At 40.4% G+C, this 24,670-nt stretch overlaps 3 protein-coding genes across 3 annotated transcripts in view; 2 read left to right on the top strand and 1 right to left on the bottom strand.

Moving 5' to 3' along the window:
• Positions 1 to 24,670, bottom strand: part of LOC119912596 (zinc finger protein 721-like) — a 343,224-nt gene that overhangs the window by 174,723 nt on the left and 143,831 nt on the right. The gene's annotated exons all lie outside the window — the stretch shown is intronic.
• On the top strand, positions 896 to 14,374 carry LOC119912703 (zinc finger protein 239-like). The gene is made up of 3 exons (XM_038731993.1): positions 896 to 1,070; positions 11,492 to 12,168; positions 12,667 to 14,374. The coding sequence occupies exons 1-3, from the start codon at positions 1,063 to 1,065 to the stop codon at positions 12,705 to 12,707; spliced, it is 726 nt and encodes a 241-aa protein (XP_038587921.1). The 5' UTR covers positions 896 to 1,062; the 3' UTR covers positions 12,708 to 14,374.
• The window catches only part of LOC119912252 (zinc finger protein 271-like), a 43,508-nt gene continuing 37,168 nt past the window's right edge, over positions 18,331 to 24,670 (top strand). Inside the window, exons 1-2 of the mRNA XM_038731346.1 lie at positions 18,331 to 18,456; positions 23,171 to 23,951. Of these exons, the coding sequence (XP_038587274.1) occupies positions 18,364 to 18,456; positions 23,171 to 23,951 (874 nt within the window). The 5' untranslated portion in view covers positions 18,331 to 18,363. The remainder of the gene's footprint in view (positions 18,457 to 23,170; positions 23,952 to 24,670) is intronic.

Here is a 24,670-nt window from a genome sequence, read left to right as displayed (position 1 = left end):
TGGGGGATAAGTGGTGGCGTAGACCCCCTCCCCTGTTCAATGACGGCTTCTCAACCCTGGTGTAGATGCTTCCTTGACACCTCTTTCAAACCATCCATGTTCTCTGTCTAAAATGTGCACCTGGTGGTCCTCAAACGAGTGTCCTCTGTCCTTCAGATGTAAGTAGACTGCAGAGTCTTGACCTGAGGAGTTGGCCCTTCTGTGTTGAGCCATGCGTTTGTGTCGTGGTTGTTTAGTCTCCCCAATATACAGGTCTGTGCATTCCTCACTGCATTGGACCGCATACACTAGATTGCTTTTCTTGTGTTTGGGTGTGCGGTCTTTGGGGTGGACCAGCATTACACCAGTCTTAGTGTGTTCTTGGGTTTAAAAAACACAGGGATGTTATGTTTGTTGAAAATCCTCCTGAGTTTCTCTGATACTCCAGACACGTATGGAATCACAATGGAATAAACTAAGTGTGTAATAAGGTGATTGAATTCCTCTGACTTCATGTGTTCTATGCAGCATCTTAAGTTAAGAAAACTTTCAACAATATTAACATCAGCGTAGGTGTTGATTCTTGTTTACTGTTTTCTTCTCTTATAACGCGGATTTGCCGTGATTTTTTCTTTCCTCTCGCTTCCGGGTTTCCCCTGGGGCGAGTTCAGAGCCGACAAAACGTGGCGAGACGGAGGTTCCCTGAACACCCTGTTGTTTACGCAAGCGCACAGCATGTTCCTGCCTTTAGTAACACCTGTAACCAAACAGAAGAAAACATAACTCGAAGCTCGTTGCAAAGAAACATGTCGTTCAATCCGAAAACGTTGTAAAACGTTGCAAAACGTTTTGAGCTTGAACTCGCCCCACCTAAAAAGCCCGTGTTTCACGTCACAACGCTATGAACTGTGGGTAATTGACACACAGTGTTGAGTTCCTGTATCAGCCTGAAGAGCTCCGAGACCAGAATCCAGATTCAGTCCACCAGTCACAGCAGAGACCTGCTGGACAAACTAGAACCAGAACCCGGACCACAGGAGCCAAACAGCAGCCAAACAGCAGCCTCGTGCTCTGATAGCACCGATGTTCAGGTCAGTGTTCATGACTTCCTCACGAGACTAAAGACACGAGGAAGAGTCTCGAGGGTCCGTGTATCATCCGTTCATTCTGTTAGAGATCAGACCCTGTTGACGTGGTTTGATTTCCAAAGTGTCTCCGTGATTCCTGTTTTCATCTTGAAGAGAGGAAGCTGAAATAAAAAACTCACGAGCGTTTCTCTTTTGTTTGTTCCGGGGTCTTCCTGCGGGGCGCATGCGCGGTGCGGCGCGTGTTGTGTCGGGAGCGCGCAGAACAAACGATGATGAAATATAAATATATTTCCTCGTGTGTTGGTGAGTTTATCACCGTGACAAACAGTCTGCCTGTCTGCAGGTTTCAGCTCTGAAGAGTATTTGTGGAGTTCAGAGTCAGTCTGGAGTTTAGTTTTCCTCCACTGGTGCTCAGCTTTTCAACACGTCCTGTTTTTAGCCATGTGTCAAGTTCCTCCACGGTGTATTTCACTTCTTGTCATCACTAGAAAAAGTTCTATAAATGTGCAACGTTTCCTAAGTCAGTCGTGCAAGGGTTGCCACATTCAATACAGAAAAATAAGGGACGTCAGCCGCACCGGGGGCCACACCCCTCGGGGGCCCTCAACCACAGGCCTGATGGTGTGCCAGTGGTGGTATAACATAACTTGAAACACATTTTCAGGAGCGCATTAAGATTGATACCAGCGGACATTATAATAAGTGATCTGCTATTGAAATCAGTGTGAACAGTGTCACAACTCAACAGACATATTGTCTGAATACACAGCTGTGACAATAAAAAAACGTTGGCCAACAATGACGGTAAGACCACAAAAAATAAATAGATATTAATTAGTATTTTATTAACTTATTAAATCAACATGTCCATAACTTATAAACTGGCTAAAACAAATGCGTTGATAAGATTTGACTGGAAACATGAACTTCAGTGGCCATGTGTGCATGTTAGGCCTACTTCCTTTTTATAAATGTTTTCTTGTCAGAAGTACAGCACTGAGTTGCTGTTTGTCTTTCAAACAGCGGCAGTGAAACTTTGAACAGGACTCCTCATGAGCTCCACAGAGCACCTGTTCCTGCTGTCACTTTGTTGGTCATTCTGGAAAACATCCACCATTGTTTCCCTGAGCAAGAGGCCCATTGTTGCTCAAGAGGCCTCTGACATACAGTGAGGCCAGAAAGTATTTAGTCAGCCACTGATTGTGCAAGTTCTCCTACTTAGAAAGATGAGAAGGGGAAAATAAATCCAGGAAATCACATCGTAGGATTTTTAAAGAATTTATTTGTAAATTATGATGGAAAATAAGTATTTGGTCAATAACAAACAAGCAAGATTTCTGTCTCTCACAGAAGCTCTTCTGTCCTCCGCTCGTTACCTGTATTAATGGCACCTGTTTGAACTCGTTATCTGTATAAAAGACACCTGTCCACAGCCTCAAACAGTCAGACTCCAAAGGGACGCCAGGCGTGTCCCCCTGCTTAAGCCAGTACATGTCCAGGCCCCTCTGAAGTTTGCCAGAGAGCAAACACACCGCTCGGGCAACGAAGGAGTGGCTCTGTAAAAAGCATTTCAAGGTCCTGGAGTGGCCTAGCCGGTCTCCAGACCTCAACCCCATAGAAAATTTGTGGAGGGAGTTGAAAGTCCGTGTTGCCCAGCGACAGCCCCAAAACATCACTGCTCTAGAGGAGATCTGCAAGGAGGAAAGGGCCAAAATACCAGCTACAGTTTGTGCAAACCTGCTGAAGACTTACAGGAAACGTTTGACCTCTGTCATTGCCAACAAAGGTTATGTTACAGAGTATTGAGCTGAACTTTTGTTATTGACCAAATACTTATTTTCCACCATAATTTACAAATAAAATCTTTAAAAATCCTACAATGTGATTTCCTGGAGTTTTTTTTTTCTTTCTCATTTTGTCTCTTAGTTGAAATGTACCTATGATGAAAATTACAGACCTCATCTTTCTAAGTAGGAGAACTTGCACAATCAGTGGCTGAAATACTTTTTGACCCCACTGTATGTAGCAATTGTAAGTCACTTTGGATAAGAAGAGTCGGCTAAATGTAATATAATGTAAGAACCACTGGATGCTGCGATGAGGCTGTTGATGGACAGGATGAGAAATTGCTAATGAATTTAAGTAATTGAAAAGGGTGGTGTGAAAATAGATTTTGGCTAAAATATTTGTTGTTGTTTGCAGTAATACCATCCAAACAATGATACCACACATACATAACCTATTTACAGACATAATACATTTAGATTGGTCAGTAAATATATTGTATTTATATTCAACTTGTTGTTAATTCTATAGTATTGACGGATGCAGTTCTATAGATTGGTGAAGCATAACAGTTAAATTCTTCACATAGGCACTATAATTTGATGATTGTGTATTAATTAGCCTATAACTCTCTGATCTCTTATTAAATTAATGCTTATGAGTCTGACTGTATACCTCAACCTTAAAAACAAATCACACCATAATGTAGGGATGTGATTCATTTACATTGGAACAACATTTCTTAACAAATAGGCAGCACATGAAATCCAGCGTGATGAATCAGAAAATTAGTACGTTTTATTAAGTCTCTGCCTCTGCATGCTGTCACACGTCTGACCGGCCTCCGTGCTCCACACAGAACGCTGGCCGACAAACTGCAGTTTAGCTTGATACTCATCAGGAAGGTTATTTGATGTCTGCCACTCTCCTCGTCGTCGGTACCTTTGCGTCCGCTTTTGTTGCAGAGGTGACGCCAAGAGACCCGTCTTACCTGAGTCGGATTGGCCATGAACCTGACTGTATTAATGAAACCAACAACGGCAGCGAGCGAGTATTAACCAGTCGTGGGTAGAAAAGAGTCTTCACAGAATGCAGGTGGGATGATTTGCATGGGATGCTGCATTAAAGACAACACGGAAATACGGGACAAACCGCGTCACGCATTAATTCAAAACGGGACGCGCTATTTAGTTATCAAATACGGGACAATTCCGTATTTTAAGGGATGGTTAAATAATAAGTTAAATAAATTATTATTATTGCCATAATCAAGCAGCCCTAGTTGCCAAATAAGGCAGTGGGTTCAATGATTGACCTGAATATCTTGAGTCAAGTCAGTAATTGGTAGTTTGGTGTTTATTGATCTCTTGATGCCATAAAAAGACCCTTTTTGCTCTCTTTCACAGCCAAGCTCAAAGTTTCTCACCTGTTAAAAAATGGTTTGACACACACATCAGTAGCTTGTCTGGAAAATTATCTCTTTGGTTTTGGGTTGGTTGACTGTCAGGCTCCAGGTTGTCCAGTTTGTGCGACGCTCCACTCAGTATACAGTGTATATACTGTATACAGTGACAGTGTGTTGGAGACTTTTTAATGACCCATCAGCTTCTCGGTTTTCTGAGTTTTATAGTGACTTTAAGCTCATTGTTTATCCGTCGGCTGCATGTTTACTGTTCTGGTTCGCTCTCATAGCGTAGAATAAAAGGAAACGCAGTAAAAAGCTGCAGTCAGGGCTCTTACAGTGTGGAAATGTAAGGAATTAGATTTTCAGCGCCCCCGGGCCCTGCGAACTCTGAAGAAGACAGCGCTCCACGAGAAAACGGCGGGCGCTAGGTTTAGGGTAACCATGGTAACGGCTTTTGTGCGTTACACAGTTGTAGCCTATTTAAGTGACGTGAAAATTATAGGCTGCATAACTTTACCTGATAGGCCTTCATCTAGTTTTGCGGGGAAGTTCCTGTTGATGTCGTGATAACTATTTAGATTCTGGAAATTCAAACGGCGACCATCAGTTTCTCTTTCAATGATTTGTGCTCCGTGTCGCGTCCAAAAAGTTCAAGACCATTCAACTCCGTCGGCAGGTGTGTGTGTGAGGCGAGCACAACCGCAACAGTTTCTCGTGAATGGACCCGCTTGTCGCTGCACCTTGCTGTTTATGTTGCTGCACCTTGCTGTTTATGTTGCTCCCTGATAAAAGAAATATGTTTCTGCTGATACCTGAAAACAGATTTAAATATGTCAACCTGTTGCTCAGAAGGTGCCTGTTATGATCGTGGCTCTCGACTCTAACTTGTTTTAACAAGCCAGATTAAAGGTAATGCCCTGCCAGTGGCAAATAGCTTTGGTTTAATATTAGATTACATTAATGTTTAAGTTGAGATTTACAAGAAATGCCGATATTAAAGTGAAAAAGACCCGATTTATGAGCCGATATTTAGATTTTGAAAATGATTTGGATAGTAGACCCCTTTCCTGTATAAATTACACTTAGAACAGGCTGATATTGAAAGCGGTACTATATGTGGGCTATAAAACCTTTTTCCTACATGGATTATGTTAATAAAATTACAGTCTCAACAACTTCACATGTAAACAATTGCACGTCAATAAATATGTTACTGGAAGGTGCAACTTTTTCAGCCATCTGTAAACAGAGAGTGAGAGAGAATAAGCATGTTTATTTTACCTTACACGTAATCTGCTGTAATAACTACTTCCAATTTAGTGTATTCACATCTAGTTAACGATACAACAAATCCACGGCTCGGTCCAGCAGTGGACTCAGGGCCCCGTTTCAGAAAACGGGTTCAAGAAACCGGAACAGGTGTTTAAAATGAGTTCAGTCAACTCTGCGTACGTTGAGCCTGATGGAAGCGCGTGCGTGGGGATGAAAAAAAGCCTCATCAATGGAGCTCCGATACTACGAGTCACTATGGCAACGGGTAAATAAATAAAGGCAGAGCCTCCATTTTAATCGGATGGAGCGAGAAATATGAATGCTGCCAACGTGGACTATGATGGGCTTTAAAACGCAGGAGTGGAGGAAGGAGTCAATACTTTAACAATATTACATTTTATTCAGCGTTGCTCATTCATCATTTACCAGACTGGAGTTTCCTTAATGAATGAAAAAGTGCTGGGATTCACCTGCAGCCTGTTATTCATTTTAAAAAGCTACAGGCCTGTTTATGCAGCTGGAACCTGACGGGACTAAATGCCGGTGGCAATAACTGAAGATAAAAATATTAATGAACAGATTAGACACAGTTTAGGCTCCTGATGGACCTGTGATTGTAAAGTGTTAGACTCAGCACGTCTATTAATTACTTTTTTGCTCATTTTGTATTTTATGAAATGCTGTCAAAACACATTCAGACTATCAAAAGATAATCTAAAACTGTTGTTTCAGCTGCACCACAGTCATCATCAACAATCATATTCACATCATATCCAGCTGATAACTACGATAGGAATGTTCAATCTGTGCGACTACAATATGAAAGGTTACTGTTCATTGATCAGTTTAAACAGTAGCCTATACTGCAGCACTCTAACGCACGGTAAGTGTTTTTGTGCAACTGTTGCCAACCTGACAGCAGCCTTAATGTCCACAGAGTCACTGAGTTATAAAGGACAGTGCAGCTTATAGATTTTATTCTGTGCTGAGGATAAATTTACGATGTCCAAAGATAACTCTCTGTCCTTACATCGATGACAGGTTGATCATAAAAGAGGTCATGTTCAAGAAGATCGTGTGTTAAAAAACAAAAACTAACAGCCTATTTAACCGTGATTTTGATGTTTCTGAAGACGTAATTGCGTTCCAGTCTTTGATATCGACAGTATGTATGAGGAAACGTCAGACGGCCGCTTCAGGGTCAGAGAGCGTTTGTTGAAGTAAACCTCCTCCCAAGCAGGTCAGGTTCACAGCGCAAGTTACAAACCTAGAGTTTATCTGATCTCGCTCTGAAACCGAAAACCCAGAGTTTCCCTCATCTCGGGCTCAACTAACTCAGAGTTTGAACCTCAGAGGGCTGTGGTGCGATTATAAAACGATTATCAAATCTTCAAATCCCTTTTTTTTTTTTTTAATGTGATTTCTGGATAATTACTAAGCATTTGCACATTAAAATCCAAAACAAAATGTATCCTAATCCCTATCCCCTCCCTAATTTACTTTATGAATTTCAGCTCCTTTATGGTCACCACCGTCCTTCTCTCACCTCTACTGAGCAAAGAATGCACATCTTATTCTCTTACATTAACTTCTGGCATCTGTGCTCCCTTTACTCATCTTCTATTCACTCCTTTCTTCTAAATGTTCCATTTCACCTGCTTTCACATTTTAATTTCTTCTGGAGTCCCTGGATCTTGCAGTTAATCCTGCTGCTGTCCCTTGCTGTGATGTCTGTCCTTCCTCTCCCCTTGCTGACTCATCTGTGTGATAAAATACCACAAACAGTCAGATCAGCTAACATTCGTTAGTGAGCAGTGATGAGGTGATGAAGCATTATGAAGCTTTGGGGCTTTAAGCTGAGCACAGTTGCATCTGGTGGCGTGTAAAACCTTTAGACTGAGGCCGAAACGCCACCGTAACTCGCTGATACCAATAATTTTAGTCTCAAGCGTGCAATAAAAGAGGGTTAACTCTAACCTGACAGTTGATATTTATTGAGATTCAGACATGTGATGTGATTGGACAGTGATATTCATTAAACTAGCCTTTAGTTACATTAGTACAGGAGCAAAATTAACTTTTCTGCCATATTAAATTATTTTACAGTAGATGCACCTATAGGCTACTTGGAATATTTGTCATCAGGAGGAAACATCCTCATACTTTTTCTCATGTCTTCATCACCTTATTTCTCAATTACTCTCTCTTCTTGTTCCACTAATGTGCTGAGATCAGCTGTAAAACGCCCTGAGATGATCATTTGAAGCACAATGTATTGAAACTGTGCGCTTCACAGGAGAGAAACAAGCCTCGGAATCAGCCGAACATCTCTAAAAGCGACTAACATCTAACTAGTCAGCAATCCAGTCACTGAACTCAGTGTTAGAGCTGCGGACTCACAAACCTCAAACACTTGTCTGACGCTGCTTCTCTCTGTGAACGGCCGGTAAGGTTTACCTCTCTGCATAAAAACACTTTGTCTATAACATCAGCTGGTTAGCTAGCTATAGCCTATTTAACTGATGTATCTAAAGAAGTAATTGCTTTGATATCGACAGTCTGAATGAGGAAATATCAGACAGCCGCTTCAGGCTCCGCAGGAGGAGTCGGAGAGAAACTCAGCGTTAGTTGATGTAAACCTCCTCCCAAGCAGGTTGGGTTCACAGCGTAAGTTGGCGGGTTACAGACCCAGAGTTTATCTGATCTTGCTCTCTGAAACCGAAAACCCAGAGTTTCTCTTATCTTGGGCTCAACTTTCACTAAACCCGCTTTCTGACACAGGCCTCAGAAATAGTAGGCATTCTTCCTTTTATAAATGTTTTCTCATTAGAAGTACACTACTCGTGCAGCACTGAACAGCTATTCAATAATAATAATAATAATGCACCCCATTATTATTATTATAATTCCATGTTCAGTTAATACATGTAGTCGAAGTTGCAGGCATGATAATTCAATGATAACTTGACCAAAAACGTCATGTGACACACAAATTTAGTTGTAGGCCCTTCTGACTGTCGGGCATTGTCACTATATATGACACAGAAACATCTCTTGTTTTTAAATAAGACCTGATGAATCTTTTCTTAAACCTGCCATGTTTAGCACTGTTTAAACCTACAGTCCTGCTCACCATTATTGGCACCCCTTCATTTTTTGCAGAACCTCTATCTATATCTTCAGAAATAAATAGAAATGTACCAAATTTATATCATCAGGATCTTTTAATTGGAGATCCAATGTAATTTTGTTTTTCAATTTACATATTGTAATTTCAATGAAGAAAAAGCAGCAATAATATTTGGTTGCACACCCGTTGGCAGTGATGACAGCCTCCAGACGTTTCTTGTAGCCATCTGTGAGCTTCTTGCTCTTCTCAGCTGGTGTTTTCTCCCACTCTCTTTGCAAATTGTTCAAGCTCTTGAACGTTTGCAGGTTTCTTTTCCCCAATGGCAGATTTCAGCTCATACAAAAGATCGGATTGAGATTAGGACTCATTGCTGGCAATTTTAAAAGTGTCAATTTTTTTCCTTTTCAACCGTTCCTGCATGCTTTTGGATGTGTGCTTTGGGTCTTTGTCTTGCTGGAGGACCCAAGATCTTCGACTCAAACCAAGTTTTCTTACACTGGGTAGGACATTTCCCTCTAAATCTCTTGATAATTGTCCGATTTAATGATTCCTGTGATATGGTCAAGGCCTACAATACCAGATGCAGCAAAGCAGCCCCACAGCATTATGGATCCTCCACCATGCTCAGCTGTTGGAAGGGTGTTCTTTTCCTTGTAGGCTTTATTGCGCCGTCTGTAAACAAACTGTTGGTGTGCACTGCCAAAAAGCTCTTCCTGTATCATCTGTCCACAGAACATTTTCCCAGAAGGATCTTTGGTAGTCGTTTCTTTTTATGTTTTTTCCTCAGCAATGGTGTTTTCCTTGGCCTTCGCCCATGAAGCCCTGTTTGGTTTAGTGTGCGGTGTATGGTATTTGTTGAAACAATGACTCCAGATTTTTCCACGTTGGCCTTCAGGTCTTTGGATGTTTGACAAGGTGTTTTGTCCACCCTTCGAACCAACCTTTGCAGACTTCTCATCGATATATATATTTTTTTATTCCCATTACGGCCAGGGAGGTTGACAGTTCCATGCTTGGCAAACTTCTTAATAACATTATGCACTGTTGAAACAGGGATATCAAGGTCTTTGCAGATGGCCTCATACCCTTTGGAGGTCTTGTGTTTGCTAATTATCGCATTTATAATGTCCTCCGACAGCTCCTTTTGTCTTCACCATTGTGACAAAGGAACAGGCATAACAGATGGCTTTTTATAACACCAAAGTCATCATTCATTGGCTAATTCATGTCACATGGGCACAGACAATTTATCACAGGGGAATCTCATTTGTGATTTACCACAGGTGAGTCACAATGTGTTTCCATACTGATTTACAGCAAAGGGTGCCAATACCTTTTTTAGCTTTAGCTACCTTTAGCAAGCTTTAAGATTTTCTGTTTTTTCCTCCCACTGCTTGTTTTAAATTGTTTATCATTTGCTCTTTTGTATCAAACACGAGTTCTTAATAAATCAGAATTGTTTCACTTGATTAATTTTTCAGAAGATATTCCACATTATGTACTTAAACTTCGTGGGTGCTAATAATGGTGAGCAGGACTGTACTTGGCAATAAAGCTGATTCTGATGAAAAACAATAACTCTATTATATCTACTATGTTTGAAGTCAAACAGGAAAATATACCACCTGTGCTACTGAGCAGTGCAAGAGCCAGTCGACACTGATGAACTTAGTGCTGAATAAAAAAGACTGATAAATTGGTTATGATTGACCAAATCTTTAATAACAGCCAAACAAGAGCCAAACAGTTGATAGCATCATTTTCTCAACCAGTTTCTTTGAGTGATCTAAACATGTAATGATAGAGACTGTCTGAGTGTCTTTTTGGAAAAGAGAAGGATCTGTCTGTTTCTTTTTTTAAACTCGTATATCTGCTGTTATAAACACAGATGCCGACTTAAATACAATCACGTCAAATCGGCCGATAATGCCGGCTGGACAATAAATCAGTAGGGCTCTAATTTAAACCTATTTGCGTCCAGTAGTATTGGTCTGGACTAATGGATAGATTTGCCTCCCACTTTAAGAATGTGAGAAAGATAGTACTATCTATTTTCAACAATAACATGTTTATCTTAATACCTTTTGGGTGCAAGAGTTTAATAAAGTCTGTCATCATTGGAGGTAAAGTCCATTTTGTTATACTTAAATCTTGCCCGAATTATGCATTTGAACGGTTGATATTCAAGAACGTTATTGCTAGTTCTGTATTGTGCCATTAGATCCTGGATCTCTCCCATGAGTTATATGGGCACTATTTAACCTGCAAAGCACCTAGCTTGTTTTAAGTGTGCTGAATAAATAAAATTATATTTATGGGCAATGTCATCCATCACACAAGGTCATACTCTATTGATTTAAGTAGAGGCGTGTAGTTTAGCCATGACAGTTCTGACAGCCTGGAGTAAATTATGACACCCAGATATTTAATCTTTTTTTTTTTTTCATCGGCAGCAGTGAAACAGTGCTGGACTTGATCCTTGAGGGCAATAGCACCCCATCAAATTACATCTACAGAGCTTGTTTTTGCCATTTACGGCCTCTGAATATGTCTGACAATATTTTAGAAAAGATCCCTATAGCGGTAGACCTTTTTTATTTTATTTTTTTATTTTTTTGAAACTTGAACATTGTGGGTTATGTTCTACAGACATGTTCTAAATGGGATTTATTGTAACTACACTGGTCATAAATCGAGTCCACAGCGGTGTTGTCATGGAACCAGGTTTACACTGGTCTCATTAGTGTTAGCCGCATTGATGGTGCTAGATAACTCGCTCCACCATGACATCTCACTTACTGTCTTTCTTTCTCTCGCTGTCTGTTGCTATAGAAACGGAGAGGAAGAGAGGGACTCAAACGTCGCCACCAGGGAGAAACCATACTGCTGTGACCAGTGTGGGAAACATTTCACTAGATTAGATATTTTGAAAGTCCACCAACGTATTCACACTGGACAGAGACCATACCGCTGTGACCTGTGTGGGAAAGCTTTCAATATATCAAGTAACTTAAAAACACACATTCGTGTTCACACCGGAGAGAAACCATACAGCTGTTACCAGTGTGAGAAAGCTTTCAAAACATCAGGTGACCTATACAGACACAGACGTATTCACACTGGAGAGAAACCGTACAGCTGTGACCAGTGTGGGAAAGCTTTCAATACATCAAGTGACCTTGAAAGACACAGACGTATTCACACTGGAGAGAAACCATTCAGATGTGACCAGTGTGGGAACGCTTTCAATACATCAAGTGACCTGGAAAGACACAGACGCGTTCACACTGGAGAGAAACCATACAGCTGTGACCAATGTGGGAAAGCTTTCACTAGAGGAGGAGATCTAAAAAGCCACTATCGAGTACACTCTGGAGAGAAGCCATACAGCTGCGACCAGTGTGGGAAAGCTTTCACTAAATCCGACATGTTAAAAGTTCACCAACGTATTCACACTGGAGAGAAACCGTACAGCTGTGACCAATGTGGGAAAGCTTTCACTAAAGCAGGTAACCTAGAAAGACACAGACGTATTCACACTGGAGGAAAACCGTACTGGTGTGAACAATGTGGGAAAACCTTTTCTCAGAGTGGTCACCTTAAATGTCACCAACGTAGCTGTGTAGTTATATTCTGAGCTTTCTACAAACCGAGGGATAGACAACAGCAGGGGCGTTGCTACACATAAAGCTCTACTAGGGCACATGCCCCCCCGATATAATTTTTTTGAAAGCGTATGGAATGAGTTAGTGTGTGCTTAACCAAATTCCCTTGCCCATTATTATTGGCACTGATATGACTTTGACGACACATAAGCACACATACCTACGTCACCCCCACAGCCGGTCCTGACCTCCTTGAGGCCCTAAGCAAAATTCTGCCATGCAGCCCTCCTACCTGACGTGTGAGCCACGTAAACAATTTGCCATTGTTGCACCGTCACACCTGGCTCCACAGTGCTCTAACTACAATCCTCCCCCCTTTAAAACAGTCTGTCTCTGTAATAGGTCTGAATGGAAACCTTTCCCAGAAAAATCCAGTGATTTGAATGGACCTCTGCGCCTGGTCTGATAAGACTGGGGGCCAATCTGCTGGGTCATTTGGTGGAGCAGCAACTGTTCCATTTGGGTCTGAGCTGCTTGTATCTGATGCTGGCTGTACATCTATGGCCGTGCTCCTACTGATTGAAGCTGAATGTGGATCAACTGTGCTTGTACTGGCTGATAATCCAGTATCTACTCCACTGACAAACATAAGCAGCTGTACTGGTCCAACAGGTTGCAGCTGGAATGTGCCAGTTTTATTTTGTGCACAAGAGAGCATGTGAGCGCACGACATTGTTGCGTTTTCCGACTTGCAGTTGAAAAACACTGTCGTCTGTCATTGTTTATCAAACGTAATAAATAATTGTATTTTACGCTAACATTTGTCAGGCAAGCAACAAAAACAGACAGACAGAGATGCGTTGCAGCTGCACAGTAGCTTAACATTAGGCTACTGTTATCTGCCGACATCAGACTTTGAGAGAGACGAGAACAAGTTTACCTGACTGTCACTCTCATTTAGTTTTTTTCTCTTCTTGTGCCCTTAAGGATAGTCACTCTTCATCCTCTAATCAATGTTGTAAATACTCACTTTTGCCTTTTGATGAGTTATTCTGCAATGTTTTAACAATGTGCTGTTTCACATTAACCAAGACATTTATTTTGAAAGTACTATTGCCTATGTACTATGACTAACTTGACAGGACAATGCAGATGTTTTGTTGCTAACAGTTCTTGACCATTTTACTGGGGCACATCACATGACACGTGCCCCAGTAAAATTTAAACTCTATATTCTGAGCAGCATGTATGTTGCTATGAATGCTTCTACACACTGACCTGCCCCTCCTCTCCCAAAAGCCTGTATTTTGTGCAGCGTTGTCTCCCAAAGTGGTGATAAAGCAGCACAGATCCCTTCCCATTGAATGAGACTGAAATTGGAAATGCACCGCTAGTGGTCACATACAATGAGCCATCAAGAAGACCCTTCAGCTGAGACTTTCTACAGCCTTCTTCAGATAATGGATCAGGCTTAGTTATTATGACAAGACCTCAGAACGACACTGAGTCACTTGCATGTGAGACCAGAGACAGTGGTTACCATCTCCAACTGTATACATCCACCTGTTATCATGTGACTGTGCTGGACTAGCGTCATGTGATGACAACTGAGGAAGTTCGCTTTACTTAGGAAAGCCATGGGATGTGGTCAAAAGCTCCAACACAAGAATGTGAGGGTTGTGTTTAGACCCAAGGTCATAAATGAACCCCCACGCTTGCTGAAATATTGTTTCTGTGTGCTTCAAACACATTTTCCTGTTACTGTGTTGTAGTTAAACATATTTCCCTATTTTCATATTTACATGTATATTTTTGTTTTCTATTACTGAATGTGGTTGTGTTCAAATTGAAAGCAAAGCCAGATCTAGTCAATGAAAAGAGACAAGTTGGCTCCAACTGAGGTGAAGACATGTCAGCTCAAGATAGAAATGTTTTATCTTAATTTAAAGATTATCTTTGATTATTCAAGAAATGTTTATAATTCACTTTAAGTGAGATTATTTTGTCTTGTGTTTTCTTGTGAGAATAGAGTTTCCACTGTGGCTCAAAGCTCAAAAGCTTTTCTCGTAGACTCCACAACTATTCTCTAGCATTAAATGTCTTATCTGTTTCTCTGGGTCAGCCTCTTATTGCCCTTGGTGTATGAGCTCTTTCCTTTCAGCTGAATCACACTGTCATTCTTACTTTTAATAAATATCACAAAGACAACTATTTCTTGTAACCTTTTTATTTGTTCATTTCATCAGACATCTGTTCTGCTGTCTGTATTGGAGAGATTAAAACATTTGTCTATGAGGCACGTCACACTGTTAAACAATGGGACCTGGTTCCATCTGTTCATATCAAATGTTTTGGTGTGTGTGTGTATGTATATGTATATATATATATATATATATATATATATATATATATATATATATAAACCTTTCTTATTGAGCCGTGACTCATTCATCTGTAGCTTTAGTAACTAACTGAAACAGTAATCTTTCACATTACATCTGATTTCTTTCTTTTTATCTAAATAGAACCAGGTGTGAAATCCAACATTTACACATTTAGAGAAAAGACTGAAGAGAAATCGGAGATCAGAAACAATCCAGCGGTCATTACTGACATGTACAGTTATGTACATCCACTAACACCCTGTTGGCTTCAGTGGACTATGACTGGTGTCTTTACTGAAAACTGTGTGGACCTGAATCTATTTCGAATCCTGTTTATAACTTTCTAGTCTTATTGTGTCACCTGCCAGCTGAAAGCTTCCTGTACCATCTGCCCAATAATCTGTCTGAAATCTAATATATATTTAGCAGGTCTCAGATGAAGCTCTTCCTTTATGGTTGTGATGTTGTAACTAACAACTCTTCCTGTTTCACATGAACACACTCAGAGCTGGATGGAAAACCCTGAGTAAACAGAGCCAGACCTTAAGCAGCTTCACGATATTGGTTATCGAGGATGGCCATTGGACTCGGAGAGACCCAGACTCATTAAACCACATTAAACCACATTAAACCAGCCAGAATTCAGGCTCTAAATGTGAGGGAGCAATAAAGACAGAGACTTTGTGAAGTGTATGAAGTGTGACAGCAGACTGAGATTAGAGAATGAAAAAGAGGACAGCTATTTGGACCTCAGCTATCCTGAAGGAGCTGAAATAAAGTGGAAAGAAGAAGAGGAATGCAGACAAAGTCCAGAGTTTTTAGGATTCATTTCTGATTTGGATGCAACACACATGGAATCATTCCCATTTGCTGAATCATCATGAAGACGATCAGAGCCTCTGCTGCTGCTGCTGTATTCCCGTTTACACTTCTTTCCACTTTTACTGTCCATCAGATCAGCCGACCGGTAAACAAGCAGACTGTTTGTCCTGGATGACGGAGGAGCTTGTGGATCTCTGGGTCACCGGCTGGAGGACGAAGGAAGCAGAATGACCCAGAGACAACATATTGGCTTTGAGGACGTCCCAGCAGAGACAGGGAGGGGGAGGGTTACACCATAAATCTTAGACACATCAGACTTTACCCTCTCCTCCGTCATCACACATGGAGAATATATGGCCCCACTCTGCCATGTGGGGGGCGCTGTAACCAAAGTTTTTCTGCCTCGTGAATCCATCAGTCTCACGGCTTTAGATCCATTTTCATGATGCTGAGTCGAGAAATGCTTTCTGGAGGTTGTATTTACAGTTTTCCTCCTCAGAGAATATCCATGTTTCTCAAAATGATCCATAACTCATCTCCTCACAACATGTGATGCATTTCAAAATTTATTGGCATGAATGTATAACAGGATTGCCAAGCTACATATAAATTACATAAGAACAATTAATGTAATTTCTAGTTGTTTTCACACAGAAGTGAAACACACCTGAGCCGGTCTCTTCAGGGCCCCGTTTCTTTTGTGAAAAATCTGTTAAGCCTGAGATGAGGGAAACTCTAGGTTTTCCGTATCTCAGGAACTCTTGCAACTGATGCTGTGAATCTAACCTCATTAGGAGGAGGTTAGGTTCACAGGATAAGTCGGAAAACCGTCAGTTTCTCTCTAACTCCTCTCCTCCTGCAGAGCCTGAGGCGGCTGTCTGACAAACCGTTTCATTTCAGGCTATTAGAGTTTCCCACCTCAGGCTCAATCAACTCAGAGCTCAGGGATAAGCTCAGTTTGTTAAGCCTGCTTTCTGAAACATGTGTTTGCATGTGATCCAGTAAAACACTGAGTGAGTCTCTGTGGTCAAAGTGCATCACAATGTTATCAAAGTAAGTCAATTCAATATTTTATCTCCATCACAATCTGGTTTTAGACCTAATTTTTTCCACTACTACCGCTCTACCTAAGTTCACAAATGATGTGTTCTCATCCTTTGATAAATTCCAATTCACAGGTGCAATCTTTATTGATCTTACTAAGGCTTTTGATTTTGTTGATCACTATCTTCTTCTTACTTTACAGAGAAAATAATAAATAAATTATAATCTATTTAATTAAATTTCAATTTATAAATATAATGGTATTATTATTATTATTAATACAACTTGTGTTATTTAACTTAGTGGGAGGGGTCGTGTGAGTTGGTGAGCGAGTTTATGTATGAATGAGTTGTGTATGAATGAGTTTTGTATGTGTATCTCTAATGTATGTTATGTAATGTTTTGCTTATGATTTGTCTCTGTAATAAATTCAAACTAGTATTTTCCCTGATGGAAGGCTATAATGTTAATGTGGGACAGATGTTTTCAAAGCGGTGCTGAAGTTGTCTGTTTTCTGCTGGACAGGTAATTAACTTTGTTTGTCAGACTTTAGCAAATGAAAACTGTTGTTTGATAGCTTTAGCTAGAAGCTGGCCATAATCACAGAGAGCCGTGACATGTTTCCCCTGTCAGTGGTGTGAAATATGAATTAATTTCATGGCGCCTACTTATTCTCAAGCCTTTGGTTTGGCTTTGCCGGTTACTCAGCGAGACAATCCGCTGATCAGTAACGTTAATTGGCAATAAAACCAAAACGTTAGCTTAGAGCATGGAAGCATCAGCCAGCTAAACTATTACTGACTGGTAGAAAAACATTTATTGTTAGTTGGATTGGTTTATTCTCCAGCGCTGTGCTTTGGCTTGTGGTGTTATGTTAGTTGGATTAATTTCATATAGTTACTCTCTCTCTCTCTCCAGCGCTCTGTTTTTGGTTTTGTATGTGTAATATGTACAGTAGTTGGATTGTAATTTCGTGTAGTTCTTCTCCAGCGCTCTGTCATGGCTTTGTTACGTGGACAGAAATGCGTTGTTACCTTCCTGAGACAAACATCTGATGAATATTATTGGTAATGAAACTTTAACAGCAGGGAAGCTCAGATCAGCAGCTAAACTAAACATTTTACTGCCCTGGTGGAAAACATGTATTTCTTTTTACTGCTAATGGTGATATATGACAAGACCGTGTGACCAATAATAAATACTTTCGAAATTTGCATTCAGAAAATGTTATTGGATATTGATGTGCACACGAATACGTAATTTGTACTTTCACCTGCTAAATGCCCATTAAAACCGTTTTACCACAAGCTGAAACTATGGCTGTCAGTACTACTTTGTATTTCTGTTGTATTTCAAAAACCAAAAGAGCTTTTGGCAATATTTGCAGATTGCTTATCTAATTAAGCAAAGTGAGAGGAGCCTTGATCCTCACCTGACAATGCCTTTGTAAACTATATGTATTATGTGGTTTATAATGGACTGCGGTGCAGAAACAGTGAGGCTTACATTGTCCTGGTATCTCTCAGTGGTCATACTTGATGCACTAGATGTGATAGTGTTTGAGAATTTCTTCATTTACTTACTGAATCACCAGAACTCGTTTTAAGGCTGTTTGCAGTCTGGAGAACAGAACAGAGTCTCCAGCTGCTGATACAGTAACGATGGTTTGTGAATCTCTGCGGGACAAAAAGCTTCAACATCTTGGAAACACTGATTCTGCTGCTTAGCAACAGTAACTAAGGGGGCGTAGAGCTCCACGAGGTCCTGCAGCGCTCCTGTATCTGAAGAGCTCCGACAGTCACAGAGGAGACCTGCTGGATCTCAGAGACCAGGACCACTACAAGAGCGGATGGAGGAGGACAACCAGGACCCGGAGCCCCGGAGCAACAACGTCCCCGGAGGACAAACAGCAGGCTCGAGCTCTGATAGCACCGATGTTCAGGTCAGTGTTCATGAACACAGCTAGCAGCTAACAAGAAGCTAACGTGGCGTTAGCTCGGCCTGGTTCCGACACGTAGCTTCATATTGACTGTAAACAAGATGTAATGTAGCAGGATTCAACAGTGGAGCCATCAGAACCCCGTATCTCTACAGAACCCACACTTAATGTGACGGTCGGACCGGAGAGGAGGAGGAGGAGGAGGAGGAGGAGGAGGAGGAGGTCTCTTGTAGCATGTAGCCTGCTGCCTGGGTGTTAGCATGCTAGCTAGTTATCTCAGACTGGACAAAGCTGAAGTTAACTTCCGGTTCTGCAGTTTTTTGCTCTGTGAAAGCTGTTAGGTGTTTTAGGTAAACACAGCTTCAGATATGTGAAACCTTTTATTCTGTTGGGACACGGACCAGCTGGAAAACTAAAACAACAGATCATCAGACTGACTAGATATGAGCACACACGTTTTCTTTCTTTCTACCGTTCTCCCACTGGAGGCCTCAGAGCGCCACCCAGTGAGCCGCAGAGGCAGTGCAGTGATTCACAGAGCTGGTTATTTTTAAATGTAAATGTGCTCAAGAACTTCCATTAATAATAAAAAAAAAAAATCAAATGAAAATGCATAATGTTTGAATCCTCCCATCATCAGATGCTCTGCTGCTGGTACTGGTCACTCACCCTCAGAAACAGAAGCAGCCTGCAAGAGAAAGGCTCACTTTTTCTGCACCACAGTTCATTAAATAAACAAAAGTTTACAAATACATAGTCAGGTAAGGATCATGGGTCCTCTCCACTTTGTTCATTTAGATAAGTAATCCTCAAATCTTACCTAAATGTAATATTTGGAAATATAAGTACAAAATAGTTGTTGTAGTAGTACCATAATTTGCAAACGGTGCAAAGTTTTGTTTTTTTATGGGCATTTACCCTGTTAATGATTAAATTACAACTTTGGTAACACTGTTAGCAGTAAAAAAAGATAAATTGACTGAACCGTTATTTGTTTTTTTCTTTTTACAAGCCAGGTCTTCAGCAGTGTCGACCGCACTGTGTCTTCCTCCATGTTGTTCAAAGAGTTTGTGACTAGACGGCTGTGTGCAGATGCAGAGGGAGGGGCGGGGCTGCGCAGTGAGGGAGAGAGACGAGCTAACACTGACAAGACTTTATGGAAACATATTAACTCAATATCAAACTAAATCGGTATAAACAGTATTGTCTAATTTTATATCTCTTTTGAAATTATATCGGTGTACCTCATAATACTGATATACCCCCCAGCCCTACTAAAGGTTAAAATTACCATTTGACAAACCCACTCAAAAGTATAAAAGTACTTGGTTAGTAAACTACACAAAGTACAACTTACTATGTGTTTTAATAATTTTGTGTGCTGGCCAGATATCTTATTTTAGAATTAGAGTTAGAGTTGTACATTCTGCAGGTTTCATCTACTTAAATTTAGGACTTTTTAAGACCACTTAGAATGAAATTTAAGACCTGTATCATGACATCAAAAAAGAAACATAAAAGTAAATGCAGCCACAAAGTTACTTTCAGAGTAAAGATATTTATTAAAATTAGGGTTGAGTGATGACAAAATTGACATTGGACATTGTCAATAATGAAACATCAGGATGGACGATGACATTGATAAGCTACTTAATTAACAAACTGGCCAGCCGTGCTGCCGTGAAAAATGATCACATTGGAAGTATCCAGTGAGTGCACGGAGAAGAGAAGTTGAGGCAGGTGCAAAACAGGGGCATTTACAAGTAATAATAAAAATAATGTCCATAGGGATTAAAAGATGCTCTCAGAGGGCGATTTAATGTAAAACATTAAGATGCTACTTATGTGTTGGGGGTTTGGTGGTCATCCCCTAAGAAAATTTTCATGTTATCCAATAAAGAAATATGCAATTCCACATAATATTGGAACATTGTTATTTGCACATCTGTGAATAATAAGTAGGAAAATCTAGAGCAGATTTTTAAACTACACCACAAAAGCTAAACTTGCTAAGTAAGTCTTGTGGGTTTGAATAGAAGCAAAGTCAGTAGGCCAATGTAGACTGCGCTTCTTGCACAAGGATTTAATAAATGAAAACAACCCAATGAAATATTATTAGGCCTACACTAGTGGTAAATTAGGCTATATGAAATTGTAATAAAATGGTAACTAAGTAATATTAACAATATACTAACAGTATAATATGGAATTGTACTTTTAACATACCACATATAACTAGGGATGCAACCATTACAGATTTTGTTGGTACGATTGTCAGAGAAATAATCACGGTTTCATGATTATTATGCATTAATTAACAGAAGTAATTACTTAAGTTGATTTTTAATATTTAATTACATTAACAATTATATTTCTATAATATGTAAGTATTATTAATATAAGAGGAATATTAACTTTTATCCACCAGGGGAAATTGTTATAAAGGAGGGGAATAAACTGAACTGTTACTGTCATCAACTATCATCCATACACATGTTTTAATGAAAAGGATGGAAAGAAATTGAGTGCAGTGTTAACTGAAATGCAGTTAATTGGTAGCCTATAGTCTGAAAGTCTATAAGCTCCTGATGTATGTTAGTGTTTTACATCTGGCAACATTTTCTCTGCACAGACAGGAGAAGACAACATGATGTAATGTTAAATGTTCAGTGACTGAAGGTCTTGAGGGGACTACGTTCTTTCTTCCACAAAGGCCCTTTCAGAAAAGAAGCGTTTTGCACTGCGTGGAAGCTGCTCAGACTTAAGTTCTACTACTTTGATTGCTGTGTGCGCGCAAGCTCGCTGTGCAGTGCACTTTACTCGACGCAGCTACAAACCACCCTGGCGCGGCACAAGCCATTGAAAATAATGGGCCTCATAGCGCAGTGAGGCTGTCGGTGCGGTGGATCTGAAAGGTTACACCTGCTTTGTTTGTTTACGTTGCCCTGAAAGCTCGACTCTCACCACTACGGCATTGATTGTAAGTGACACGTTTATATTTATTCCCTACCAACATGCTACATTATTTAATATAATGTAGTAGGCCTACCTTTAATTGGGCGTGCAAAGCTGGGTGGTGATCCTGCAGGTGCTGCATCAAGTTTAATGTAGTTATTCGCTCCTGTAGCAGGAACCTTTTAACGGCAAGTTTTTGAACAGCTGATCAGTCATCTACAGTAACGCCCAGTCAGTCTTGGCGTACCAGAAATACTCCCACACTGCCGACTTCAGCCATTTCTTTGGTGGAAATAAAGCTTGACAGTTTGGTCCCTCTGCCATAGTTTATTTAAATTTCCCTTATTTTCAAATCTCAACGATAACAGTTATGACTCCTCTGTAGCCCACTCTCCCTCTCTCTATTCCTCTCTCTACCCCCTAACGTCCAAACAACCTGCCTGAGCTTTCCAGAACAAAAAGCAGCTACTTCAGAGTATCATTGACTCATGATACCTGTGCTCCTTCATCTCCTAAATATTTTGGCTGCAGCCTTCTTTGTTGCAGTTTTTATAGTTGAAGTAAATTTATAAAAATGCTGTTTTTTCTGTTTCTGAAAGCTATATTTGATAAGCTATAAGATGCTCGCAGTAATTAGGCAAAGGCTGCTATGGTTTAAGTCTCTAAGACGGAGGGAGTGGAATTTGTTGCCCATGTTTCCTGGCAATAAAATACAGTTGTCATTTCATGATACTTTTTCATCTGTTCATTTTAATACCTGAGAGATATATATATATATATATATATATATATATATATAAAAGCGCAAGTGATATTGACTAGCAGCTTTGTACAGCACGTTGACGTTAATGTTCTGACGTTAATTTTCTGACATTAATATAGCCGTCCTTATTAGCTAGGCTCCTTACATGCTTGTTAATAACTTATTTGAAGGTGGGTCTTTGAGATTGACAGCATTGTGTTAAGAACAGATAGACTAACTTGAATCCGTTCATGTTGGACGCCTGGTGTTCATGATAATAGCCATTCAACTCTGGAATCTTCTCTGCGGGGCAAAACTGGCGCAGCCCTCTGGTCCACACCCTTTGATGTTTCCAGTCAGGATGCTTTATTTTGCTCCTCTGTAAAAGTTTACAAGTATTTGGGATGGGAATTTTTAAGTAAATTTCATTTAAATAGTTCCGATTCATAACAGAAGTTATGTCATTGCACTTTCCATACAGAGGTCTAGAATGTGGTCTTTGTGATATTATTTACAGAGGCCGATCAATTTCCTCCATGAGCAAGCACTTGCTGACAAAGGCAGGGAAAACTTCCTTTTAGCAGGTAGACACTTTAAGCTGAATCCTAACCTGCCTTGGCTGGTTGGGGTGCGGCGTGGAGGGCAAATCAAGAAATGTCATAAATGTTAGCTAAGTTTTGGGTTAGAAACTAACATGAAGTTATCTTGTTGAACTCTGTGACTAACTTTGCTGTGCATGGAGGTTTCCTTGTTAGCATGTACAAACTGAGATCTATCTGATAATTAAACTTTAACCAGCTTAGAACGGTTCCTTTAATGCCGTTTCCCCAGGTCCCTCTGTGGACACACTCCTGCAGTTTATCGTCACAGGTGGTAATGCATTAGTTGGCAATCAAACTTGAACATTGTGGGTTATGTTCCACAGACATGCTCTAAATGTCATTTATGGTCCTAAATAGCTCACTACAGCAGGACCTCTCAGTCATTGTCTTTCTCTCTGTATGTCTGTCTGTGCTATAGAAACAGAGAGGAGAGGGACTGAAACGTCACCGCTGTCAGCACTGTGACAAATCCTTCACAACATCTGGATATTTAAAGATTCATCAGAGGCTTCACACTGGAGAGAGACCACACAGGTGTGACCAGTGTGGGAAAGCTTTCACTGCATCATGGAACCTAGGAAGACACAGACGTATTCACACTGGAGAGAAACCATACAGCTGCGACCAATGTGGGAAAGCTTTTGCTATATCAGGTGATCTAGTAAATCACAGACGTCTTCACACTGGTGAGAAACCACACCGGTGTGACCAATGTGGGAAAGCTTACGCTACATTACGTGACTTAAAAAGGCACCGTCGTGTTCACACTGGAGAAAAACCATACTCGTGTGGAGAATGTGGGAAATCTTTCAGTACATCAAGTAACCTAAATGTCCATCGACGTGGTCACACTGGGGAGAAACCATACTGGTGTGACCAGTGTGGGAAAGCTTTCGCTACATCAGTTGAATTAAAGAGGCACCATCGTTTTCACACTGGGGAGAAACCGTACTGGTGTGACCTATGTGGGAAAGCTTTCACTATATCAAGTGATCTAGTAAATCACAGACGTGTTCACACTGGGGAGAAGCCGTACTGGTGTGACCAATGTGGGAAAGCTTTCACTAGATCAAGAGAGCTAAAATGCCATCAACGTGTTCACACAGGGGAGAAGCCGTACTCGTGTGACCAATGTGGGAAAACTTTTTCTCAGTGTCGTCAGCTTAAATCCCACCAACGCATTCACACTGCTTCATTTTGAACATTTTAAATGATAAATTGTATTTATAAAAATAACCTTAAAAGAGAACAAGGGTTTCTCTGAGGAGGAGGAGGCTAAAAGGAGCAAATATTGGCACACTGGCATTGTGACTCTGGCTAAATCTACATCTGTCCACTGCAGAGACTCCATCTGCAACCTGGAGAGTATTAGTATAATATTATAACATTAAGTAGGAGTATAATGTTCAGTTAATAGTATACCGTTAGTGTAATAATATAATTACTATATTCATCGTGATTTTGTATAATAGTATGATATTTTACCACTAGTTGATTATTAAATCCAGTTATAGCTGTTTCATTTCTGTGGGTTGTTTTAGTCATTAAATCCTTGTGCAGGAAAGGAGCTCTACATTGGTCGGAAATTTGTAAATGCTAAGTACTAACTTGTTAATAATCATGTCAAAACTTTGAAAGTTTACTGTAGCTGTGATTGGTCAATTGACAAAAGGGACACTAGCCATGTTTCCATCTTGGAGTCCCCTTAGGGTTAGAGTCCCTAAGTAACTTGTTGACAGGGTCCCGCTGTCAAACGCTTTTACCAGAGTTTGTAGCGTAGACAATCTGGATAGAGACAACTGTATCTAAGGAATAATGGATAGAGTCCCTAAGTGTAAAAAATGGGCGGTAGAGTGGGAGATGGGAAATCAAAGGAGTAAAATAAGCAAAAGTGAGAGACTTGCCTGTTTTTATTTTC

The sequence above is a fragment of the Micropterus salmoides genome, unplaced genomic scaffold, assembly GCF_014851395.1.
Source record: "Micropterus salmoides isolate LMB-PRFRI ecotype aquatic unplaced genomic scaffold, ASM1485139v1 Ms_hic_scaffold_2, whole genome shotgun sequence".
NCBI lineage: Eukaryota > Metazoa > Chordata > Actinopteri > Centrarchiformes > Centrarchidae > Micropterus > Micropterus salmoides.
The sequence above is the reverse complement of the archived record's forward strand: the minus strand, read 5'-3'. Positions and strand labels throughout refer to the sequence as shown.

Coding starts and splice junctions, on each gene's coding strand:
- LOC119912703 (XM_038731993.1), top strand. Junction 12,169..12,666: donor GAAAGCTTTCACTAAAGCAG/GTAACCTAGAAA, acceptor TCTCTGTAATAG/GTCTGAATGGAAACCTTTCC.